The sequence below is a fragment of the Barbus barbus genome (assembly GCF_936440315.1).
Source record: "Barbus barbus genome assembly, chromosome: 18".
Classification (NCBI taxonomy): Eukaryota; Metazoa; Chordata; class Actinopteri; order Cypriniformes; family Cyprinidae; genus Barbus; species Barbus barbus.
Window position 1 is genome coordinate 875,059 of NC_136746.1, and position 22,305 is coordinate 897,363.

The 22,305-nt window shown below is 39.8% G+C and overlaps 1 protein-coding gene across 1 annotated transcript in view; it reads left to right on the plus strand.

Moving 5' to 3' along the window:
• The first annotated feature begins 1,179 nt into the window (after positions 1-1,179).
• The window catches only part of slit1a (slit homolog 1a), a 117,105-nt gene continuing 95,979 nt past the window's right edge, over positions 1,180-22,305 (plus strand). Inside the window, exons 1-4 of the mRNA XM_079439510.1 lie at positions 1,180-1,628; positions 10,315-10,386; positions 11,165-11,236; positions 12,060-12,131. Of these exons, the coding sequence (XP_079295636.1) occupies positions 1,447-1,628; positions 10,315-10,386; positions 11,165-11,236; positions 12,060-12,131 (398 nt within the window). The 5' untranslated portion in view covers positions 1,180-1,446. The remainder of the gene's footprint in view (positions 1,629-10,314; positions 10,387-11,164; positions 11,237-12,059; positions 12,132-22,305) is intronic.

Consider the following 22,305-nt stretch of genomic DNA (forward strand, 5'->3'; position numbering starts at 1 on the left):
AACCAACTGTAAGAAACTTTTGCAAAATTATTGTTTAATTTTAGCCACAAGGGGGAGCAGTGGAGGAATGTGTGTGAAGTAATCAGATGTGTGGAGAAGTCTTTTCAGCATATTCTTTTGTCCAGAAAAACCTTTCATTAAGATGGACACATTGTTATTGTTAGTGTTGCTGACACTTTACACTGGATGGATATGCAACATGACAATGTCCCAGTCTGCCATAATGCTTATTCATCACATTATGTCCTTTGTATTATGACATGTTATTTGTATCTAACACAAGAACACCAATAAAAGCCAGTTAAAATAAGATTGAAATCCATTACTTTTTTATCATGCTTACTGCTTGAAGATATAATTTATGTTTTTTGCTTTTAAACATTGTAGTAATTGCTTGCTACAGAGAATGTCATTGATTTTTGAAGTCATGTTTTCATTTGGGCTTTAATTGAATCATTATTCACATTCAGTATATCCACATTCAGACTTCTTGCTGGTACAGTATGAGCACGGAAATAAATGCTTTGCAATGTCTTGTCTATTGCTGCAAATCAACACAAAATAGCATGATCTCATTGCATTCATTCTTTTAAACTTTACTACAAGGAAATAACACCAAAGTGTAACGTTGAGACAATCAACATTTATGTCATCATCCGATGCAGAAAAATGACCGTCTAAACAAACAAGAGCTCTGTTCTGATGGGAGATGTGAATTGTTATGAATTTGTTATGCTCACAAGATCTCCTTCAAACTTGAGCAAAGATTTGGTTTTCAAAGTCGAGCGACAAAAAAAAAAAGTCCTCCTCCATGCTTTCCACAAAGGCTCTGTCATTTCTAACCTTCCCCCATCCCAAAACATGATTATATACTGCTCTTTTGGGGAGGGGAGGGATGATGGGGGGTATGGGCACACTGCCTTTCCCCAGTGGACCCCTCCCCGGGCCACTCTCTTCACAGGGGCCCTTGCCTGAGGACGGCTGCGGCGTGCCATGTGGGGAGGCCATCGCTGCGCCGTCTGTCTGCAGGGGCTCCTGTGAGCCTGAGAGAGGGGAGTTTAAGGTTCTGGCAGGGGTGGGGGAGAGCAGGGTTTGATAGGGAGGGGTGCGAGAGAGGGTAGGGGGTGGGAGGAGTCCGGGAACTGCTATTTGTAGATCCTTGTGATGGATTACTGCCGTGTGTGTGTGTGTGTGTGTGTAAGAGAGGATAGAGATTTTTTGTTCCTGTGCTGTTCCGTATCCCCCTTTCTTCAGGCAGACGGCAGAGCGCTGCTGAGCAAAGCAGTGAGGCAGGAGAAGAAGCAGCAAAGCAACTCCTCAAAGAAGAGGGAAAGGAGAGTTTGTGCACAAAGTGAGAGCTCAGGAGCTGTTTTTTTTCTCTCTCCTCGCGTTCTGGAAACGGGAGAGCACTAGCCCGGGCGCTCGCGTCTCAAAGCGTGCGAGATCATGCCTGCGAGAGGAGGACACTCTGTAGGCAGACTGGTGGAGGCGTGCATCCGGATACTGCTGCTGTGCAAGGCTGCCACAGCATGCCCTGGGCTCTGCACTTGCAGCGGCACCACAGTGGACTGCCACGGGCTGGGGCTCAAAACCATGCCCAGGAACATACCTCGAACCACAGAGCGGCTGTGAGTAGACACTTTACATCCATCTGCATGTGTGTGGGTGTTGGTGGGGGGGGGGGGGGTCTGCATCATTACCAAGAGGAATTGAGTGAGAACAATAGCTCAATGAGGCACAGGTATGATCAGACCGGCACGGATGTGTCCGTGTGTTGACACATGCTGTGGGAGGAGGGAAACTTCCTATCACTCTTTCAGCTGTTGAGAACTTTCCCTTTTCTGTTCACTCTTTCGACCAGAGTCATTTTATAGTCGCTTTCACACTTTCAAATGAGATATGTGACCATGCAGCACAAAACCAGTCATAAGGGTCAATTTGGTGAAATTGAGATTTATGCATCATACATAAGCTGAATAAATAATCTTTCCATTGATGTATGGTTTGTTATGATAGGATAATATTTGGCTGACATACAACTATTTGAAAATCTGGAATCTGAGGGTGCAAAACAATCTAAATTTTGAGAAAATCTCCTTTAAAGTTGTTCAAATGAAGTTCTTAGCAATGCATATTACTAATAAGAAATTAAGTTTTGATATATTTGTGGTAGGAAATTTACAAAATATCTTCATGGAACATGATCTTTACTTAATATCCTAATGATTTTTCGCATAAATGAAAAATGTATCATTTTGACCCATACAATGTATTGTTGGCTATTGCTACAAATATACCTGTGCTACTGATGTGGTCCAGGGTCATATATTTGGGATGAAATATTTACTGAAGGAGCCTTTTTCCACTAAATGCTACTCTTGAAATAGTTCTGAGGAAATATCTGATGAATTATACATGTCAGAGAAGCACTGGAACCATTTTGAAATTTGAAGGAATTCGGATTTGAAATCTAACGAATTTCAAGGAAACAAGCGGATCTAGTTTACTAGAATAATATACAGTGAACTACATCGTGAGATTTCAGAGGCTCATTGTGTGGAAGTGAAGAGTGAAACAGGATCGTTTTTGCTTTAGTCATACTTATCAAGTCAAATACATTACATGACTGTATATAACTCGACTGATCGACTGATACAGACAGAGTGTCTCGAGTACTTTTACAAGGCAGGAACAGCCGTCAGTCTCTGCGTTCAGTCTGGAAAGGCTGATAGTTGGGAGTGGATCAACAAAACAATTCAATTTGCACTTGTCATAGGGTGTTTTTATCAAACACCACCCCTTGGATGTCTTTGATGGATTCTGTAATGACTATGTGTTCAGGAAGTGTGAAAATCACACCTCGGCCCCCCGCTTGTCCTCACCCCATAAGGTTTCCCCATTAACCTGCACTTCAGACCTAAAACACATTCTCACAGGCCGTCACCAGATCACCAGACAAACATTTTCTGGCTCTCTGCATGGGAATGTGGCTTGTGTAAATGTATGCATGTGCCAGACGACTAGTAGTGAAGGTGTGCTCACCCAGATTACATCATTAACACAGTGTGTGCAAAAGTAAACGCCCCCCGCCCTTGAGCAGCTCTCTAGGCTTTCTGATGTGCAGACATGATGCGGTCGGTGTATGAGTTTAATGTAGACAGATTTTTTCATGCTCTGTGAGATGCATAAGTCTCTCTGCTCTTTAAATTAATAATCTCAGTCATTTTATATGTACCCTGCATTCATTTTCAGACATCCAGAGACTCGACCCTTCTTATTTTATCTATGCTAGCGCATCTATTTATACACACTTCGGAAGCTGCTGTGCCTGAGATCAAACGGCGCCGATGTGTCAAGAGTGAGTGATCTGATTGAGAATTCTCTTTAAACTGCAGCGATTGCTCAGAGGATTGGGCCGCTCGCGTATGAAGTCCAGCTCTGATGTGCTCAAGAATGCAGGCCAAATGTCTCTGTGAGCTTCCTACTGATTGCTTATTGATTGTCTTGAAAGTGGACAGCAGCTCAGATGAACACTGTTGGCTCTGCTGCTGGATGCCAGTGATAAATCTCATAACCAATGTAAGATTAGATTGTGAATGTAGAGCTTTTATCTGTGAGAGGTCTTTGTGATGACAGTCACATAGCAGCAGAGATGGGTACGATCATGTGCTCTGTCTAGTGGAGAAAAACAGGCATGTAGTGCTGCTTCAGTTCCTTAAGTAGTTCTTCCCTGTTGAAAAATCCAGCCTATGCTGGTTAGGTATGTTTTGAAACATGGCTGCTGGTTTGAGCTGATCATGTGCTGGTCCTAAGATGGTCCTAAGCTTAAACCAGCACATGACCAGCTAAGAACCATCTTAAACCAGCACATGACCAGCTAAGAACCATCTTAAACCAGCACATGACCAGCTAAGAACCAGATTAAACCAGTTCATGACCAGCTAAAAACCATCTTAAACCAGCACATGACCAGCTAAGAACCATTTTAGGACCATCTTAAAACCAGCACATGACCAGCTAAGATCCTGCTTAAACCAGCTCATGACTAGCTAAGAACCAGCTTAGGACCAGCTTAAACCAGCACATGACCAGCTAAGAACCATCTTAAACCAGCACATGACCAGCTAAGAACCATCTTAAACCAGCACATGACCAGCTAAGAACCAGTTTAGGACCAGCTTAAACCAGCACATGACCAGCTAAGAACCAGCTTAAACCAGCTAAGAACCATCTTAGGACCAGCTTAAACCAGCACACGACCAGCTAAGAACCAGCTTAGGACCATCTTAAGCTAGCACATGACCAGCTAAGAACCATCTTAGGATCAGCTTAAACCAGCACACGACCAGCTAAGAACCAGCATAAACCAGCACATGACCAGCTAAGAACCAGCTTAGGACCATTTTAAACCAGCACATGACCAGCTAAGAACCAGCTTAGGACCAGTTTAAACCAGCACATGACCGGCTAAGAACCAGCTTAGGACCAGCTTAAACCAGCACATGACCAGCTAAGAACCATCTTAAACCAGCACATGACCAGCTAAGAACCATCTTAAACCAGCACATGACCAGCTAAGAACCAGTTTAGGACCAGCTTAAACCAGCACATGACCAGCTAAGAACCAGCTTAAACCAGCTAAGAACCAGCTTAGGACCAGCTTAAACCAGCACACGACCAGCTAAGAACCAGCTTAGGACCATCTTAAACTAGCACATGACCAGCTAAGAACCATCTTAGGATCAGCTTAAACCAGCACACGACCAGCTAAGAACCAGCATAAACCAGCACATGACCAGCTAAGAACCAGCTTAAACCAGCACATGACCAGCTAAGAACCAGTTTAGGACCAGTTTAAACCAGCACATGACCGGCTAAGAACCAGCTTAGGACCAGTTTAAACCAGCACATGACCAGCTAAGAACCATCTTAAACCAGCACATGACCAGCTAAGAACCAGTTTAGGTCCAGTTTAAACCAGCACATGACCGGCTAAGAACCAGCTTAGGACCAGTTTAAACCAGCACATGACCAGCTAAGAACCATCTTAAACCAGCACATGACCAGCTAAGAACCAGCTTAGGACCAGTTTAAACCAGCACATGACCGGCTAAGAACCATCTTAAACCAGCACATGACCAGCTAAGAACCAGCTTAGGACCAGTTTAAACCAGCACATGACCGGCTAAGAACCAGCTTAGGACCAGTTTAAACCAGCACATGACCAGCTAAGAACCATCTTAAACCAGCACATGACCAGCTAAGAACCATCTTAAACCAGCACATGACCAGCTAAGAACCAGCCTAGGACCAGTTTAAACCAGCACATGACCGGCTAAGAACCATCTTAGGACCAGTTTAAACCAGCACATGACCAGCTAAGAACCATCTTAAACCAGCACATGACCAGCTAAGAACCATCTTAAACCAGCTCATGACCAGCTAAGAACCAGTTTAGGACCAGTTTAAACCAGCACATGACCAGCTAAGAACCAGCTTAGGACCAGTTTAAACCAGCACATGACCAGCTAAGAACCAGTTTAGGACCAGTTTAAACCAGCACATGACCAGCTAAGAACCAGCTTAAACCAGCACATGACCAGATAAGAACCAGCTTAAACCAGCTCATGACCAGCTAAGAAACAGCTTAGGACCAGCTCAAACCAGCAGCCATTCTTCAAAACATACCTAACCATCATATGCTGTTTTTTTTCAACAGGGTTACCCTAGAAAAAAAGTAATGGCCCGGTTTCACAGACAGGGCTTAGCCTAAGCCACGATTAAACCATAGTTCAATTAGCACATTTAAGGGATATTTATAAACGTGCTTAGAAAAAAAACTAAAATTACTGGTGTGCATCTTGAGACAAAACAAAGAAACTGATATATTTTAAGATCAGTCAGTGCAAGTTTCTTTCAGTTAAAACAGCACAGATTTACATTTTAGTCTAGGTGTTGGCTTAAGCCTTGTCTGTGAAACCAGGGGAAAATGTTTAAAATACATTTATTTCATAATAATTATGGTTCAAATCTATTAACATATTTGCTGACATCGCTTGAGACTTACTGTTATAAAAATGATAATTAAACTTTACTCGGAGTACTACACACAGCCATATCACCCTGTAGCCCAAGACTGGTTGCCCACTGAAGCTAAGCAGGGTTGAGCCTGGTCAGTACCTGGATGGGAGACCTCCGGTGAAAACTAGGTTGCTGTTGGAAGAGGTGTTAGTGAGGCCAGCAGGGGGTGCTCACCCTGCGGTCTGTGTGGGTCCTAACGCCCCAGTATAGTGACGGGGACACTATACTGTCAAAAAAGCACGGTCTTTCGGATGAGACGTTAAACCGAGGTCCTGACTCTCTGTGGTCATTAAAAATCCCAGGATGTCTTTCGAAAAGAGTAGAGGTGTGACCTCGGCATCCTGGTCAAATTTCTCCATTGGTCTCTGACCATCATGGCCTCCTAATCATCCCCTTACACTGATTGGCTTCATCACTCTGTCTCCTCTCCACCAGTAAGATGGTGTGTGGTGGGCGTTCTGGAGCACTATGGCTGCCGTCGCATCATCCAGGTGGATGCTGCACACTGGTGGTGGACGAGGAGACACCACCCCTCACAATGTAGAGCGCTTTGAGTGCTTAGAAAAGCAGAAAAGCGCTATATAAATGTAATGAATTATTATTATTATTATTACTTGTCTTAATATTAAGCCAATTAATATTGCAAGATATTAAAAGTGTACCTGAAGTATACTTGCAATAGCTCCACTTTAGCACAATCATATACTTCAGTATATCTTTAGTTGGACTTCAGCACTACTCCTGCACAATTAAAGTGCATCAAGTACAACATTTGTTGTTCCAATTTAGCACTTTAAGTAGGCTATAGCAGTTTAGTATACTAAAAGTACAATAGCAGGGTATTTTTATTAAGCACATAAATATGTGAATGTATTTGTAGTATACTTGGCAGGAAATTAATGTTTTTCAAATGCATTTTAGAATATTTATTTTTCACTTGATTAAATGTCCTAAATTGAGTCTCCAAATGTAGCCGAGGAAATGCAGTAGAAGCCTAGCTGGTGATTCTGTGCAGGTGAAAGCAATGATTTGGCTTTCAGTGATCTAAACGAGGAATCAAGGAGCCGTTTATAAACCCTCATTGATTAACCTCTTGACCTTTCTTTTGCAACTCTGTGAGGACGTTTCAGGGTGGCCCTTGTGGAAACCTCTACCTGAGAACGTGCCTAGCAATCCATTCAGAAGAATTAGGTTGCTTGATGGATCCGACTCGTTTAAGCTCTATAACTGGCCCACCAAGCCCTGCGTTACAGCATCAAAGGGTTTCTATGAAATGTGCTTTTTTCTCTTTTAATTCATTAGCTGGATAATGAGCTGTTGCTTTTTTCCCCCTAACTCAACTGTGTTATGGCAGAAATGGTTGTGGCACTTTGCCAGAAGTAGAGTTTGCTCTTTAAACTCAAATCACAGTCAGGTTTTTAGTGGTCTGAATGAGCTGTAATGAGCACTTGATGTTTTACTCATACAGGGACTGTGTTCATTAGAGCATAATCGACTGAGCTTGATGACTTGCATGCATTCCTTTAAGGTTTACATTACAGAGAACCAGTAGCTTATTTTATTTTATTTTCTTAGAGACAATTCAAAAGAATCAACCTGAATCACAACAGAAATTTGGCAAAAAAAAAAAAAAAAGTGTGCGCACTACTATTTTGGGTATTGTAAATTAAAATGGTTAGTTTCAGTTGTTTTCTTTCTTTCTTTCTTTCTTTCTTTCTTTCTTTCTTTCTTTCTTTCTTTCTTTCTTTCTTTCTTTCTTTCTATAATGTTCAGCACTTTGGCCATCGTTCTAGTTTTAAAGGGTTTTATAAATACATGAAACTTGAGACATTTAGCATGGCTGTGAAAGGTTTATTTATGGTAAGCACATATGGTTAAATAGTTTCACATTTTTTACACATTTAGTTACTCATTGGTATAGTGCATGAATTTAGAGTTTATTGATTGCTAAAACCTACTGGTGCATTCAAACTTTCCCACTTTCATCACGGTTGCATGCGCTGTAAAAAAAACAAGATCTTTCTAAGTTGAAAATAAAAGATCATTTGAGTTTGTTTTACAAAAAAACGAATGATTTCAGTCTTTCTACCTCAAAAGTTCACGTTTAATTTGCAATAATACAAGTGTTACTTTCAGTTTCTGTGTAACTATTTGTGAAATGTACTACCAGTTTCTGAGTGTAAAGTAAATCCTATGGCAGATGTTTTCCGTGTGGGCCGTGCACACTGCAGTCAGTCCTGCTGATCTGGATAAAGATCAATCCTGATCCTGATCCGCTTCCAGTGCTTTAACAGTCTCCTGAAGGGATGCAAGACCTTCATCAGGCATAATTACCCATCACAAAACTTGCCTTAGCTTATCTAATCAGGCTCTTTAGACCTGCTGTTGAGATGTGTTTAGGATGATCCAATTGCAAGTATAATTAAAGTTCAACGGAAGTGTCAATGAGACATATTGCTTTTAAAAAGAGATTTATGAGGTAATGTCACAGCAAAAGAAATATGAACCATTGTCCTTGTGAAAAAGACGTATACTTCAGCATACTTTTACAAATGGAAATAATAATTTTAAAACAATATATTTAAGAGTGAAATTAATGAACACAACTTTTTTGGACAATCTTTGAACACTTAATTGATTAAATGTTACATTATTATCGGTTCACTTTATATAAAATCAAATTAGTTGAACTTAACAATGCTTTTTATGGGGATTAAGTACATTTTTAAATGTAATTTCCGAATTATTTTTATTGTCTTGGGTCATGGTTAATATATACTATGGTTAAAGCATTTGTGATGAAAATATATTTTAATGCAAAAACTTGCATGACTTGTATGACTTGCATGTAATATGTTTTAATTACACATTTGTAATGAGTTTTGTAATGAGATATATTTAAATATATATATTAAATTAATTACATAATATCAAATAACATAACATTATAGCTACTGTGCATGTGATTTCATATCTTAGTCAACACATCAAAATAAGTGTTCTTTAATACAAGACAAAAGATTATTAAATGTGATTTACAAGTTAACCAGCAAATGTTCAAGGTATGAAATTATTATTATATATTTTACACACTTGTAGATTTATACTGATTAAAACTAGACATTACCAAATCAGCACTAAATCTCTCCTTACAAGAATTGTGAACAAGTAAAACTGCTCATTCTTACTTAAATATTTCTGATTTTTGATTCCCTCTTATGATGAAATTTTCGATTTATGCAATCCATTAGGTTTTATTTTGTATCCCGCTACTCTTGAGGCTGTTTTTGTTGGATATTTTCTTGTTTTTTTGCATCCATGGCTTTGTTTCCAAACAAGCAACAGTCTTCTTATCATCATGAGTTTCGTATTAAATACATATTGTAATGTATGGATTGTTGGCATGTGATTTGATCAGTGAGGGATCTCATCTACTTTGGAGGAGACTTGATGGATTGAGCTCCAGGATGAATCTGGAGTCTTGACTGTCACAGGTGCTGTTTATTTCAAGTAGACAAAGTAAGTTGATTGGTTCATTGGAGTCTGATATATGGGACAGTTCTTGTACATGTCCATTTTAAAATCAGCTGGTTTCTTCTTGTGGAAACTTCTCTTCAGTGCTTTTGCCACCAGCTCTTAAAGGAAGAGAGAGCAGAAAGGCTGAACTCCAAAGCAATAATACGCAGAACATCTACATATCAGGAGATCCGGCAGCCCATTATTTATTTGGCTGTGCCTGTGCACCTGTGCATACATCTGTCTGCAATCTCTCTGTCTCTGTTTAGCTGCGCTCCCACGAGTGGTCATTAGAACCGATAGAAAGTGCATGACTTTGTATCCAGTATTCATGGGAGATTTGTGCGAGTGTGTGTTTCTGTTAGTGATTGGGGGAGAGGTTTACAACAAAAAAGAAACACATGTTCCCAATAATGAGCAGACATTTGCAAAGAACCCACACAGTATTTTTCAGCGGCAAACTGTATATGTAATAACATTCTGAACTGTTATGCGTTACTCAGTCAATTGCAACTCATTGCACATTATTTGATCAATTGTCCTAAGAGTTTAAATCATATTAATTCACCCTCTGGCTGTTTTTGTCTTGACTATGCTTTATGTATTAATGTCCAGTGACTCTTATAAACACCTGTTGAGCATAAGTCGTTACAGTAATGTTATATGCATACCTGTATTGACAATAGATTTACTAATAACATATGTTTCATTTTTTAGTGAACTGAATGGAAACAATCTCACACGCATCAACAGAAATGACTTTTCTGGACTCAAGTATCTTCGAGTTTTGTAAGTTGCTCTACATGCATACTTCCCTTTTTTTCTTTCTTTCTTTCTTGTTGCAAAAGCATGTATGGCATTTTGATGGACTGACACTTTTGTGAAGGTATAATCTCTGTTTGACATCCTCAGAATCTCAAGGGCAGACAAATATCCTGACACTGCATTAAAGCCAGTTTGTCCTAAATGTCTTTCCAAGGGAGCTCTCTTCACGGTGCTTGTGTAGGCAGAGCGGTGCAACCAAAAACACAAGCATGGGCCATATTATTTCACTAAATCACTGAAAATGCACCGTGAAACTATTTATCAGCACTATATTTTGCAGTCTAGGCTTTTGTAAAGCAAACACTGGAGTGAACTGCTCACCCGTTGATTGAAAAAAAGACATCTGTCAAACTCCCCCACAAACAGTACTATAAACAGTTTATAGCTACACTTTAAGGCTTTGGTTGTTTTGGATGGAAATGTGCTCTTCCTCCTCATATTATTTGCTTGACAACCAAGTTTGTTTCTCAGGTCAACATGCTATAAGCATTTTATAATGTATTGCCAGTAAAAAAAAGGAAAACTCATCCAAAAATTGATTTTCTGTATAGATACACAGCTGCTTTGCTAACACCCTGCTCGTGAGTTTGTTGTGAAACGGGTCTAAAGCCACATGAAGCTCACAGAACTCTTGTTTTGTAGTCTTATATGTGCAGTGGCTTCATCCACAAGCACCAGCTCTTTTCCTGCTCCACTCCTCAAATCTCAGTCATTTCCGGTGATTTGTCCTGTCTCTAAACAGGCAGCTGATGGAGAACCAGATTGGGACTGTGGAGCGCGGCGCGTTTGATGACATGAGAGAGCTGGAGAGACTGTGAGTGTTCACTGACAACAGCCACGCTGTGCGCTCAAACTATGGGCCTTACAGGCCTCCAGGTCATACGAGCTGCATGCTATAAACATCATTGTAAAATATTTTACTTTAGTCTTATTTGTAAATGATATGTTATATATTTTAAATTCAAAAAGGCTAAATTGAATAGTGTACATTACCTCACAATTTTTCATCGTTAAACATCACATTTAATATTCAGTAAAACCTGCCTTCTTTGATTTCTCAATCATTTTGACACTGATAATTGCTGATAGACAGCAGAAGTGAACTATGTCATTCTTTTATTCAACAGTAAACACTTCTTCCATTACAAAAATAGGTCCCACTTTATATTAGGTGGCCTTAACTACTATGTACTTTACATTTAAACATGGATTTCTGGGCACAGGTAACATGGAGAAAGAGCACACACACATACTCTACTGATATTGTAACAATATAAAATCTGCAAACTTATTATTTAATAATGATTGTCCTTCCTATTTTAAAGAAGACATTACATTCCAGAACTTGCAAAAAAAAAAGAAATATGAACATATCAAAGTGTCTGAACTAATCTTATTGATTTGAATAGTTTCCAGCATTTTTCGAGATATTTTAGGAGGTTTGCTGTCATTATCTATAGCATCTTCTTATTACAGGTTTAGTTTCCCTGAAGTAACTAATGTTAAGCCTCCAAAGGCGCCTCCTTACGAGTCCTGAATCAGCAGTTTTGTGTCCTAATCATGGGTTTGCTAATCACATGTAGATCTAGCACTGTTTGCTCAGCCTGTGAATGTGTTTGTTTCTTCTTTTCTCAAAGACGTCTGAACAGAAACCAGCTTCACCAGCTTCCAGAGCTCCTGTTTCAGAAGAACGCGGCTCTGTCCAGACTGTAAGTCCCTGCTCTCTGTGGTTTTCTGGATTGATTTTTAAGTGATTTGTATGATGAACTGATTATTCATACAGTACAGCATTTGCAAAATAATGCAATTAGTCAAATGAGTTCACATTAAAGCAGATTTCTTGACATTCATTTTTGATGGTCTCAGCAGCTGTTTGGACCTTGTCATTTTGATGCAATTAGTTTTAACCATTGTCACTAAATGCATGATAAATCTGCTGATTGATACCTGCTTTCCACCTGATGTATTTTGAGTGATTTTGGTGGACGGGTGAATGTTTTTTTCTGTCCCGCTTTGGTTCAGGTGCTCACAGGTGTGCTTGTTAAGGTTTTTTAAAGTGAAAAAGGTCCTCAGTGTTCATGTGTTGGACCTAAAGATGGATGTAATTCTTTGTGTTGTTTTATAGTTATGAATGAATACAGCTGATTTGCTGTAAAGCAGTCTATGACAGTGTTTACTGCTGGGTTTAATGATCATTACCCATGATTATCATTGTCAAATTACTGTGACAGCACATGAGAGCCTGCAGTGAATGTGTGCAGAGACCTATGATCACAAGATTGCTGTAATTCACTGAATGCCATGATCCTTCCCCTTTTCAAATTCCCCCCTGTGAATATAAATGTATATCCAGAGGCACGTTTAAACTTATTCCCTTTTATCAGTAATTAATATTTGTTGCTGAGTTTAAATGTGTTAATATTAGGCTGGGTTGAGGCCAGTGTTGGGTGTAACGTGTTACTGTAATTAAATTACTTATCCACTGCAAAAGTAAAGTAAGGGTTTACTGTTACAGTAAGAAGTGAAGTGAAGTGACATACTGCCAAGTATGGTGACCCATACTCGGAATTCGTGCTCTGCATTTAACCCATGCACACACACAGCAGTGAACACACACACACCGTGAACACAGCAGCCATTTATGCTGCGGCGCCCGGGGAGCAGTTGGGGGTTCGGTGTCTTGCTCAAGGGCACCTCAGTCGTGGTATTGAGGGTGGAGAGAGCGCTGAACATTCACTCCCCCCACCTACAATCCCTGCCGGCCCGAGACTCAAACCCACAACCTTTGGATTACGAGGCCGACTCTCTAACCATTAGGCCACGACTCCCCGACTTCATTAGAGATGTCAACGATTAATCGTCGATAAGAGATGTAATTGATTAAAGCTATCGATGGTCGATTAAACTATTTAATTTTAGCAGCTGTGAGTGATGTGAAGGTGACAGGGGTGGATCTTTTGCGTGCACACACACAGCAGTGAACACACACCGTGAACACACACACACACAGCAGTGAACACACACACACCGTGAACACACACCCGGAGCAGTGGGCAGCATTTATGCTGCGGCGCCCGGGGAGCAGTTGGGGGTTCGGTGTCTTGCTCAAGGGCACCTCAGTCGTGGTATTGAGGGTGGAGAGAGCGCTGGACATTCACTCCCCCCACCTACAATCCCTGCCGGCCCGAGACTCGAACCCGCAACCTTTGTATTACGAGGCCGACTCTCTAACCATTAGGCCACGACTTCCCAGATTACTGTACTGATTACTGTTTTGATACAGTACAGTAAGATTATGATGTCTTTTTTCCATCTTCGTAATATTGCACGTCTTCGATCTTCTCTGACTCCAGCTGATGCTGAAATCTTAGTTCATGCATTAATCACATCACGTCTGGATTATTGTAATGCTCTATTTCTTGGTCTGCCTAAAAAACTTATTGCAAGGTTACAGTATGTTCAAAACTCAGCAGCACGACTTCTTACCTCCACCAGGCGTTCTGCTCATATTACTCCTCTACTGCATGATCTTCACTGGCTACCTGTGGCATCTCGTATACATTTTAAGATATTACTTCTCACATTTAAGGCATTAAACGGTCTTGCACCTCCATATCTGTCTGACCTACTGTACTCCTACTCTCCACTCCGGCCCCTCAGATCATCTGAGCTTGGTTTTTTGTCTATTCCTCGTTATCGGCTGTCCACTGTAGGTGGTAGGTCATTCAGTGTCAACGCTCCGAAATTATGAAATTCACTACCCCTTACACTTCGGAACTTATCTTCTTTATCTACCTTCAAGTCTCAGCTAAAAACGTACCTGTTTAATTTGCATTTTGGATAATGTGGCTTTATTTTGCTTATGTTTGTATTGTCTTTTGGGTATGTAAATGTTTTGTATAGCTCAATGTAAAGCGACCTTGAGCAATGGAAAGGCGCTATATAAATAAAACTTCTTCTTCTTCTACTGTTACTGTTACAGTTACTTATAAAGTACTTGCGTTACATACCGTTACATACTGTAAATAATTTCAACAGTTCTAAAATCAATATTTAAAATTTGAAATCTAAATTTACAGTCTAAAGATAAAATTGAATGCAGCGTCTTTAAGCGTCTATGCACTTTCAGTTTTTAATGTTTCACAGAGAAACCTTAACTACTCAAATACAGATAAGACTAAAATCAATCTAATCTAAAAAGGGCCTACTTTTATTTGTGTGCACTGATAATAACAACAAAACATTGTGCTTTTGTAAAATAAACAAAACAAACAGGATGCGCTTTCTGCCGTCTCGGTCTCCATGAGCAACTGTCTACACATCACAAACTCAGCGAATATTTGACACTGAAACATGAGAAATGTAATGAAATTTCAAATATAATGAAATGTACATGTCTATAGAAAGCTTGATGTGTCTACTTTTAAATGAACGAATTCAAAGCAAAAATGAATATTCCTGATTATGTAATCCGTATGAAACTAAAGCAAGGGACAGTCTTTCCCGTATTTGAGCTCATATGCAGTCACCTGCACGCAAACCCCCTCACCTAGATACAAAAAATACATAAAGAAATTAATAAATTCAAGATTAATCTAATTTTAATCATTTTTGAAAGAAGACCTGCTATGAGGAATTTACCTCAGAAGAACAGCGCGATCTGACACGGCTTTATTCAGAGGAGGAGATCATTTCTGTAATTTATTCTTACCTACATTAGTTATTTTTACAACCTGTGCGGATTTTACTAGTGGGGCTTTTCCTGAACATCTTGCCAAACTGAAATGTATTGTTTAACTTTTCTTAAGCTTTTTTGTTTTTCAGATATTTTGAGAGTATTTCTATTTGTTAACCAAAGAAGGTTAAATTTTTTTATAAAAAATGTTTAAGTATTACAGTTGTTTTAAAGCTAAAAGGCTAAACTATTCTATGTTTGACATATAAAGAGTTTAATTTCTTTTGTCTATGCTTTAAAGTTTATAGGGATTTTAAGATCTAGCCTAATTAGCGATTTGAATAATTAAGTTACTTATTGAGTAACTAAATTACTTTTCAGACAGAGTAATTAGTAAAGTAATTTAAATACAATATTGATGATGTAATTAGTAATAGTAATTAATTACTTTTTGAAAGTAACTTACCCAACACTGGTCGAGGATTTAAATAAAAAAATGGAAATAAATCTAATTAAACAACACTGAAAAATGTACTTTCTGAATTTCTAACATCCGTCAGCCAAGTCTATTCAGTTTATCCTTGCTATTATAAAAAGTTAGACGGAACACGTCCTTTGTGAACAACCCTTAATTATCTGTTGTTGTGTTGAAATAGCATTTGTTCTGCTCTCTTCTTTTTATTTTGCCTATGAGGCCCCAGTGGATGAGCGATAGAGGCCATGATGTTAAACAAGATGTTTAACATTAAATTGTTGATGTGTTGTTGTGGCAGTCAGTTTGATGACACAATGTGTTGGAAACAGATAATGAAGCATTTCTGCAGCTTGCTTTTTGAGTCCTGAAGCTATAGTAATCACCTTTATTTATATAGCCCTTTTAACAATGCAAATTGTGTCAAAGCAACTGCACAATATCAAAATAGGAAAATAGTGTGTCAATATTGTAAAATGACAAGATTAAACACTAAATTTTCAGTTAAAGGCATTTCATTATTGAATTCAGTGATGTCATCATTCCAGCTCAGTTCAGTTTAAGTAGTGTCTTTGCAATCAGGTCAACGATATCGCTGGAAATAAAGTGTCCCCAACTAAGCAAGCCAGAGGCGACAGCGGCAAGGAACTAAAACTCCATTGGTGACAGAATGGACAAAAAAACCTTGGGAGAAACCAGGCTCAGTCTGGGGGCCAGTTCTCCTCTGGCCAAACGAACCAGCAATCAATTCCAACTGCAGCAAAGTCAGATTGTAAGGGCTCAACTGGTGGTCTTTTCCTGATACTGTCTAGGTGACGGGGTCATCACTGGGGATCTGTCCCTGGGGCTCATCTAGGTGTCCTGGTCTCCGCTGACATTCAGGGCTGTAGAGGTCGTCTCTGGGTGCTGATCCACCATCTGATCTGGATACGAACTGGATCTGGTGACTGCAGTGACCATCTGGGCTGGATACGGACCGGATCGGGTGGCTACGGTGACCTCGGAATAAGAGAGAAACAGACTAATTTTAGCGTAGATGTCAAACTTCTTACGATGTAACAAGTACATTGTGTGTTATGGGAAGTGCTCCCAGTTCCGGTGGACCTAATTAATGCAGCCTAACAATCCTTTATGGATTTGAATGTTAGAAGCATATTAGTGTGTTATGTGTACACCAGGTTAAAGAGATAGGTCTTTAATCTAGATTTAAACTGACAGAGTGTGTCTGCCTCCCAAACAGTGTTAGGTAGATTGTTCCAGAGTTTGGGTACGAAATAGGAAAATGATCTGTCCCCCGCAGTTGATTTTGATATTCTAGGTATTATCAAACGGCCAGAGTTTTGAGAACGTAATGGACGTGGAGGACTATAATGCAATAAGAGCTCGCTCAAGTACTGAGGAGCTAAACCATTCAGGGCTTTATAAGTAATTAACAAGATTTTAAAATCTATACGATGTTTAGTAGGGAGCCAGTGCAGTGTTGACAGAACCGGGCTAATATGGTCATACTTCCGGGTTCTAGTAAGAACTCTAGCTGCTGCATTTTGAACCGTCTGTAGTTTGTTTATTAAGCGTGCAGAACAACCACCCAGTAATGCATTACAATAATCTAGCTTTGAGGTCATAAACGCATGAATTAACATTTCTGCATTTTACATTGAGAGCATAGGTCTCAGTTTAGATATATTTTTAAGATGAAAAAAAGCAGTTTTACAAATGCTAGAAATGTGGCTGTCAAAGGAGAGATTGTTATCAAATAGCACACCTAGGTTCCTGGCTGATGACGAAGAATTTACAGAGCAGCCATCAAGTGTAAGACAGTGTTCTAGGTTATTACTTTTGGAGGTTTTAGGTCCGATAATTAACACCTCTGTTTGTCCAGGATTTAGCAGTAAGAAATTACTCGTCATCCAGTTTTTTATATTCATCATGCATTCCATAAGTTTCTCAAATTGGTGTGTTTCACCAGGCCACGAAGAAATATAGAGCTGAGTATCATCAGCATAACAGTGAAAGCTAACCCCGTGTTTCCTGATGATATATCCCAAGGGTAACATTTAAAGTGTAAAAAGTAACGGCCCTAGTATTGAGCCTTGAAGTACTCCATACTGCACTTGTGATCGGTATGATACCTCTTCATTCACTGCTATGAATTGATGGCGGTCAGATAAGTACGATTTGAACAATGCTAATGCACTTCCACCAATGCCAACAAAGTGTTCTAGTCTATTTAAAAGAATGTTGTGATCGATAGTGTTGAACGCAGCACTAAGATCCAGTAGCACTAATAGAGAGATACAACCACGATCAGATGATAAGAGCAGGTCATTTGTAACTCTAATGAGAGCAGTCTCAGTACTATGGGATGGTCTAAATCCTGACTGGAAATCCTCACAGATATCATTTTTCTCTAAGAAGGAATATAATTGTGAGGATACTACCTTTTCTAGGATCTTTGACAGAAAAGGGAGATTCGAGATCGATCTGTAATTAACTAGATCTTTGGGGTCAAGTTGTGGTTTTTTAACGAGAGGCTTAATAACAGCCAATTTGAAGGTTTCGGGGACATATCCTAATGACAATGATGAATTAATAATAGCCAAAAGAAGATCTATGACTTCTGGAAGCACCTCTTTTAGTAGTTTAGCTGGAATAGGGTCTAATATACATGTTGTTGGTTTAGATGATTTAACATGTTTATACTATTCTTCCTCTCCTATAGTAGAGAATGAGTGGAACTGATTTAACACGTTTATACTATTCTTCCTCTCCTATAGTAGAGAATGAGTGGAACTGTTCCTCATGGGATCTATAGTGCACTATCTGATGCGATACTGTAGCTGACAGCTGCATGGTTACAATTTGATCTCTAATAGTATCGATTTTGGAAGTAAAATAGTTCATAAAGTCATTACTGCTGTGCTGTTTGGAAAATGCCAACACCTGTTGATGCTTTATTTTTTGTTAATTTTGCCACTGTATTGAATACATACCTGGGGTTATGTTTGTTTTCTTCTAAAAGAGATGAAAAGTAATCAAATCTAGCAGTTTTTAATGCTTTTCTGTAGGATAGGGTACTTTCCCACCAAGCAATACAAAATACCTCTACAGGGAGACAATAAGGGAAATTTGCCACTGGCCCTCCGGGTTCACTGGCCCAGGTCAACGCGTCGGGTACTGATCCCAATAATCACGAAAAAGAACAGTTTGCTTGAACAACATGAATAGCATTTATTTTTTTAAGGTAGGTTTAGTGCAAAGTGCAGCAAAACTGTGCAAAAACATGAAACAAGTGCAAATAAACCTATTGCATAGGATTCATTCTCCGTAGTCACACAGCAATTCATTATATTATGTTCATACCATAGGTTTCATACACGTTAACTTTTCTCTAACTTACTTGTCTGCATATGTGGGCATTGATCTGCAGAGCTCACAGTAAACCCCTTTTTTTTTCTTGATCGTAGCCCAGCTAGGGGTGGGCGATATGGGAAAAATATCATATCACAATTTTTTTTTTTGAAATATCACGATTCACGGTTTTATCACGATTCTTTGTCATGTTGGTTTTACAAGTTGTCTGAGCATTACAGCCAAACTAGAAAGACAAAGCCTTTCAAGGTAACAAAAAACAACAAAAACAGACATGGCAGATATTTAGGCCAAAGTGGGCGAAGATAAAAATCTTTGTCATCATTCTATCTTTCTTATTAAAAAATAAGAACAAAGATACACATTACAAATACACATAATATACAAATAAAACAAACAGTGCTTTATTTTCAGGTACAATAGGTGTATTTAGCAGAGCATTCAATGAAATTGAATGAACAAATATAAAAATAAAACACTAGATAGACTGATTCCTAAAGCAACTGTATTAAAGTTTTTCAGTCAAGAATAGGGAGTGATTTTTCTCTTTGCGTTTTATTAACGTTAAATGAATAGTTCCCCCAAAAATAAATATTCTGTCATCTGTCTGTCAATTCTGTCATAATGTTTTATTTTTATACCATCATTTTCTCAAAAGTTGTTTTAAACCTGAATGAGTTTCTTTCTTCTGCTGAACATAAATGCTATTTTGAAGAAGGTGGAAAACCAAACAGTTGCTGGTCCTCAGTGACTTCCATAGGATTTTTCTTTCCTGCTATCAAAGTCAATGTGGACCAGCAACTGTTTGGTTACCCTCATTCTTCAAAATATCTTATTTTGTGTTCAGCACAAGAAATTAATAGAGGTTTGGGACAACATGTGAGTGAGTAAATAATGACAGAAATTTAATTTTAGGGTGAACTATCCCTTTAATGACAGTCGACAGCATGTTTAGTGTCCTGTCCCTTTAAGAGCTGCACGCATCTAATATACAGGCACGCATCTGTTTCTCTCTTAACTATTTACTTTCATTTTAGAGATAACCAACTGAGTCTGCATGTAAACCTTGTGTGTTTTGAAAGTATTAGCGCAAAAGATAAGTTAGTTGAGTAATCAGGCTCTGTTAGACAGGCTTTTTAGTGCGCGTGCTTCAGGTGTATGCGCTCAGATAAAGCGCACGTCAGACCAGCGCGCGAATTAAACATTTAACCAGCAAGGCTTGTGTGCAAATAATGTACTTTTGCGATCGCGAATAAGTGCAGTGTCCTGTCAGAGTAACTCTACTGCTGTATGTCGTGTTGTACAGTATATAGAGATGGAGGCGTCAGAACTGTATTTGACATAATGTCGCTGTAGCACGATACTACCATATTTCTTCAAAAGCAGATCGTGGAGACATTTTTATCGTCCACGATCAAACATCGTCATATCGCACACCCCTAAGCCCAGCCAATTCCAGCGGTCTCGCCACTGGGGCTGAAACTTTCTCTGCCTTTTCTTTTCGTATTCCCTTTCGCTTTCCCTCAATTCCTCTGGTGATTTTCTCTTCCTTGCCTTCTCTTTTTTTACCCGGCGTTTGGCCGGGTGATGGGGGTTTCAGAAACATGTAGCCTAGCTTAATTTAGCTATAGGTAGGTGCTGAGCAGCAGTGTGCAGTTTGCGCGCGTAACCGCGGGAGCGAGCAAGGCGGTGCAGACGTCACGGAGCGCATAAACCGCTGCATCTGTAAGGCTGTCGGGATCACGTAACGTGTTAGCGGTGGTTAACGAGACGATTTAACAGAAATCAAAACACAGAACCACAGGTAATTAATGTGAAATTAGACTTTTTTTAATCGAGGCATTATTTTTACTGGCCCCACCGGGTTAGTGGTTGGAGCGATCTGGTGGCCCTGACGGTTTTAAAAGCACGTCCGGGCCACCGGGCCATTTATATTGTCGACCCCAGCTCTAGTTTAGTTTTCCTCCAGCTGCGCTCCATTTTCCGGGCTGCTCTCTTTAGGGCGCGAGTGTGCTCATTATACCACGGTGCTGGACTCTTTTCCTTAATCTTCCTTAAGCGTAAAGGAGCAACCGTATCTAAAGTGAAGTTTCTGTTTTTCAAGTTTTTCTGCGCTGTTGGATATGTTGAGGAATTAAAATAAATCAGGAAGATTGCTTACAAACCAGTCCTTTGTGGTAGAAGTGATGGTTCTACCATATTTGTAAGAAGGAGTTGAATTTACAGCTTTAGCTATATGGAGTTTATGCAAGACTAGATAATGATCTGAGATATCATCGCTATGCTGCAAACTTTCAACACCATTAACATCAATTCCAAGTGACAGTATTAAATCTAGAGTATGATTTCGACAATGAGTATCTCCTGAAACGTGTTGTCTAACCCCAATAGAGTTCAGAATGTCTATGAATGCTGATCCTAATGCATCTTTTTTATTGTCAACGTGGATATTAAAATCACCCACAATTAAGACTTTATCTGCAGCCAGTACTAACTCGGATAGAAAATCAGCAAATTCTTTAATAAAGTCTGCGTGGTGCCCTGTGTACAGTAGCCAGTACAAGCATCACAGGGAATTTATGGGGATTCAGTGGGGAAGTCATGGCCTAATGGTTAGAGAGTCGGACTCAAAAAATCAAAGGTTGCGGGTTCGAGTCTCGGGCCGGCAGGGATTGTAGGTGGGGGGAGTGAATGTCCAGCGCTCTCTCCACCCTCAATACCACGACTGAGGTGCCCTTGAGCAAGGCACCGAACCCCCAACTGCTCCCCGGGCGCCGCAGCATAAATGACCACTGCTCTGGGTGTGTGTTCACGGTGTGTGTGTGTTCACTGCTGTGTGTGTGCACGTTGGATGGGTTAAATGCAGAGCACGAATTCCGAGTATGGGTCACCATACTTGGCAGTATGTCACTTCACTTCACTTATCATATACACTCACCTAAAGGATTATTAGGAACACCATACTAATACTGTGTTTGACCCCCTTTCGCCTTCAGAACTGCCGTAATTCTACGTGGCATTGATTCAACAAGGTGCTGAAAGCATTCTTTAGAAATGTTGGCCCATATTGATAGGATAGCATCTTGCAGTTGATGGAGATTTGTGGGATGCACATCCAGGGCACGAAGCTCCCGTTCTACCACATCCCAAAGATGCTCTATTGGGTTGAGATCTGGTGACTGTGGGGGCCATTTTAGTACAGTGAACTCATTGTCATGTTCAAGAAACCAGTTTGAAATGATTCGAGCTTTGTGACATGGTGCATTATCCTGCTGGAAGTAGCCATCAGAGGATGGGTACATGGTGGTCATAAAGGGGTGGACATGGTCAGAAACAATGCTCAGGTAGGCCGTGGCATTTAAAC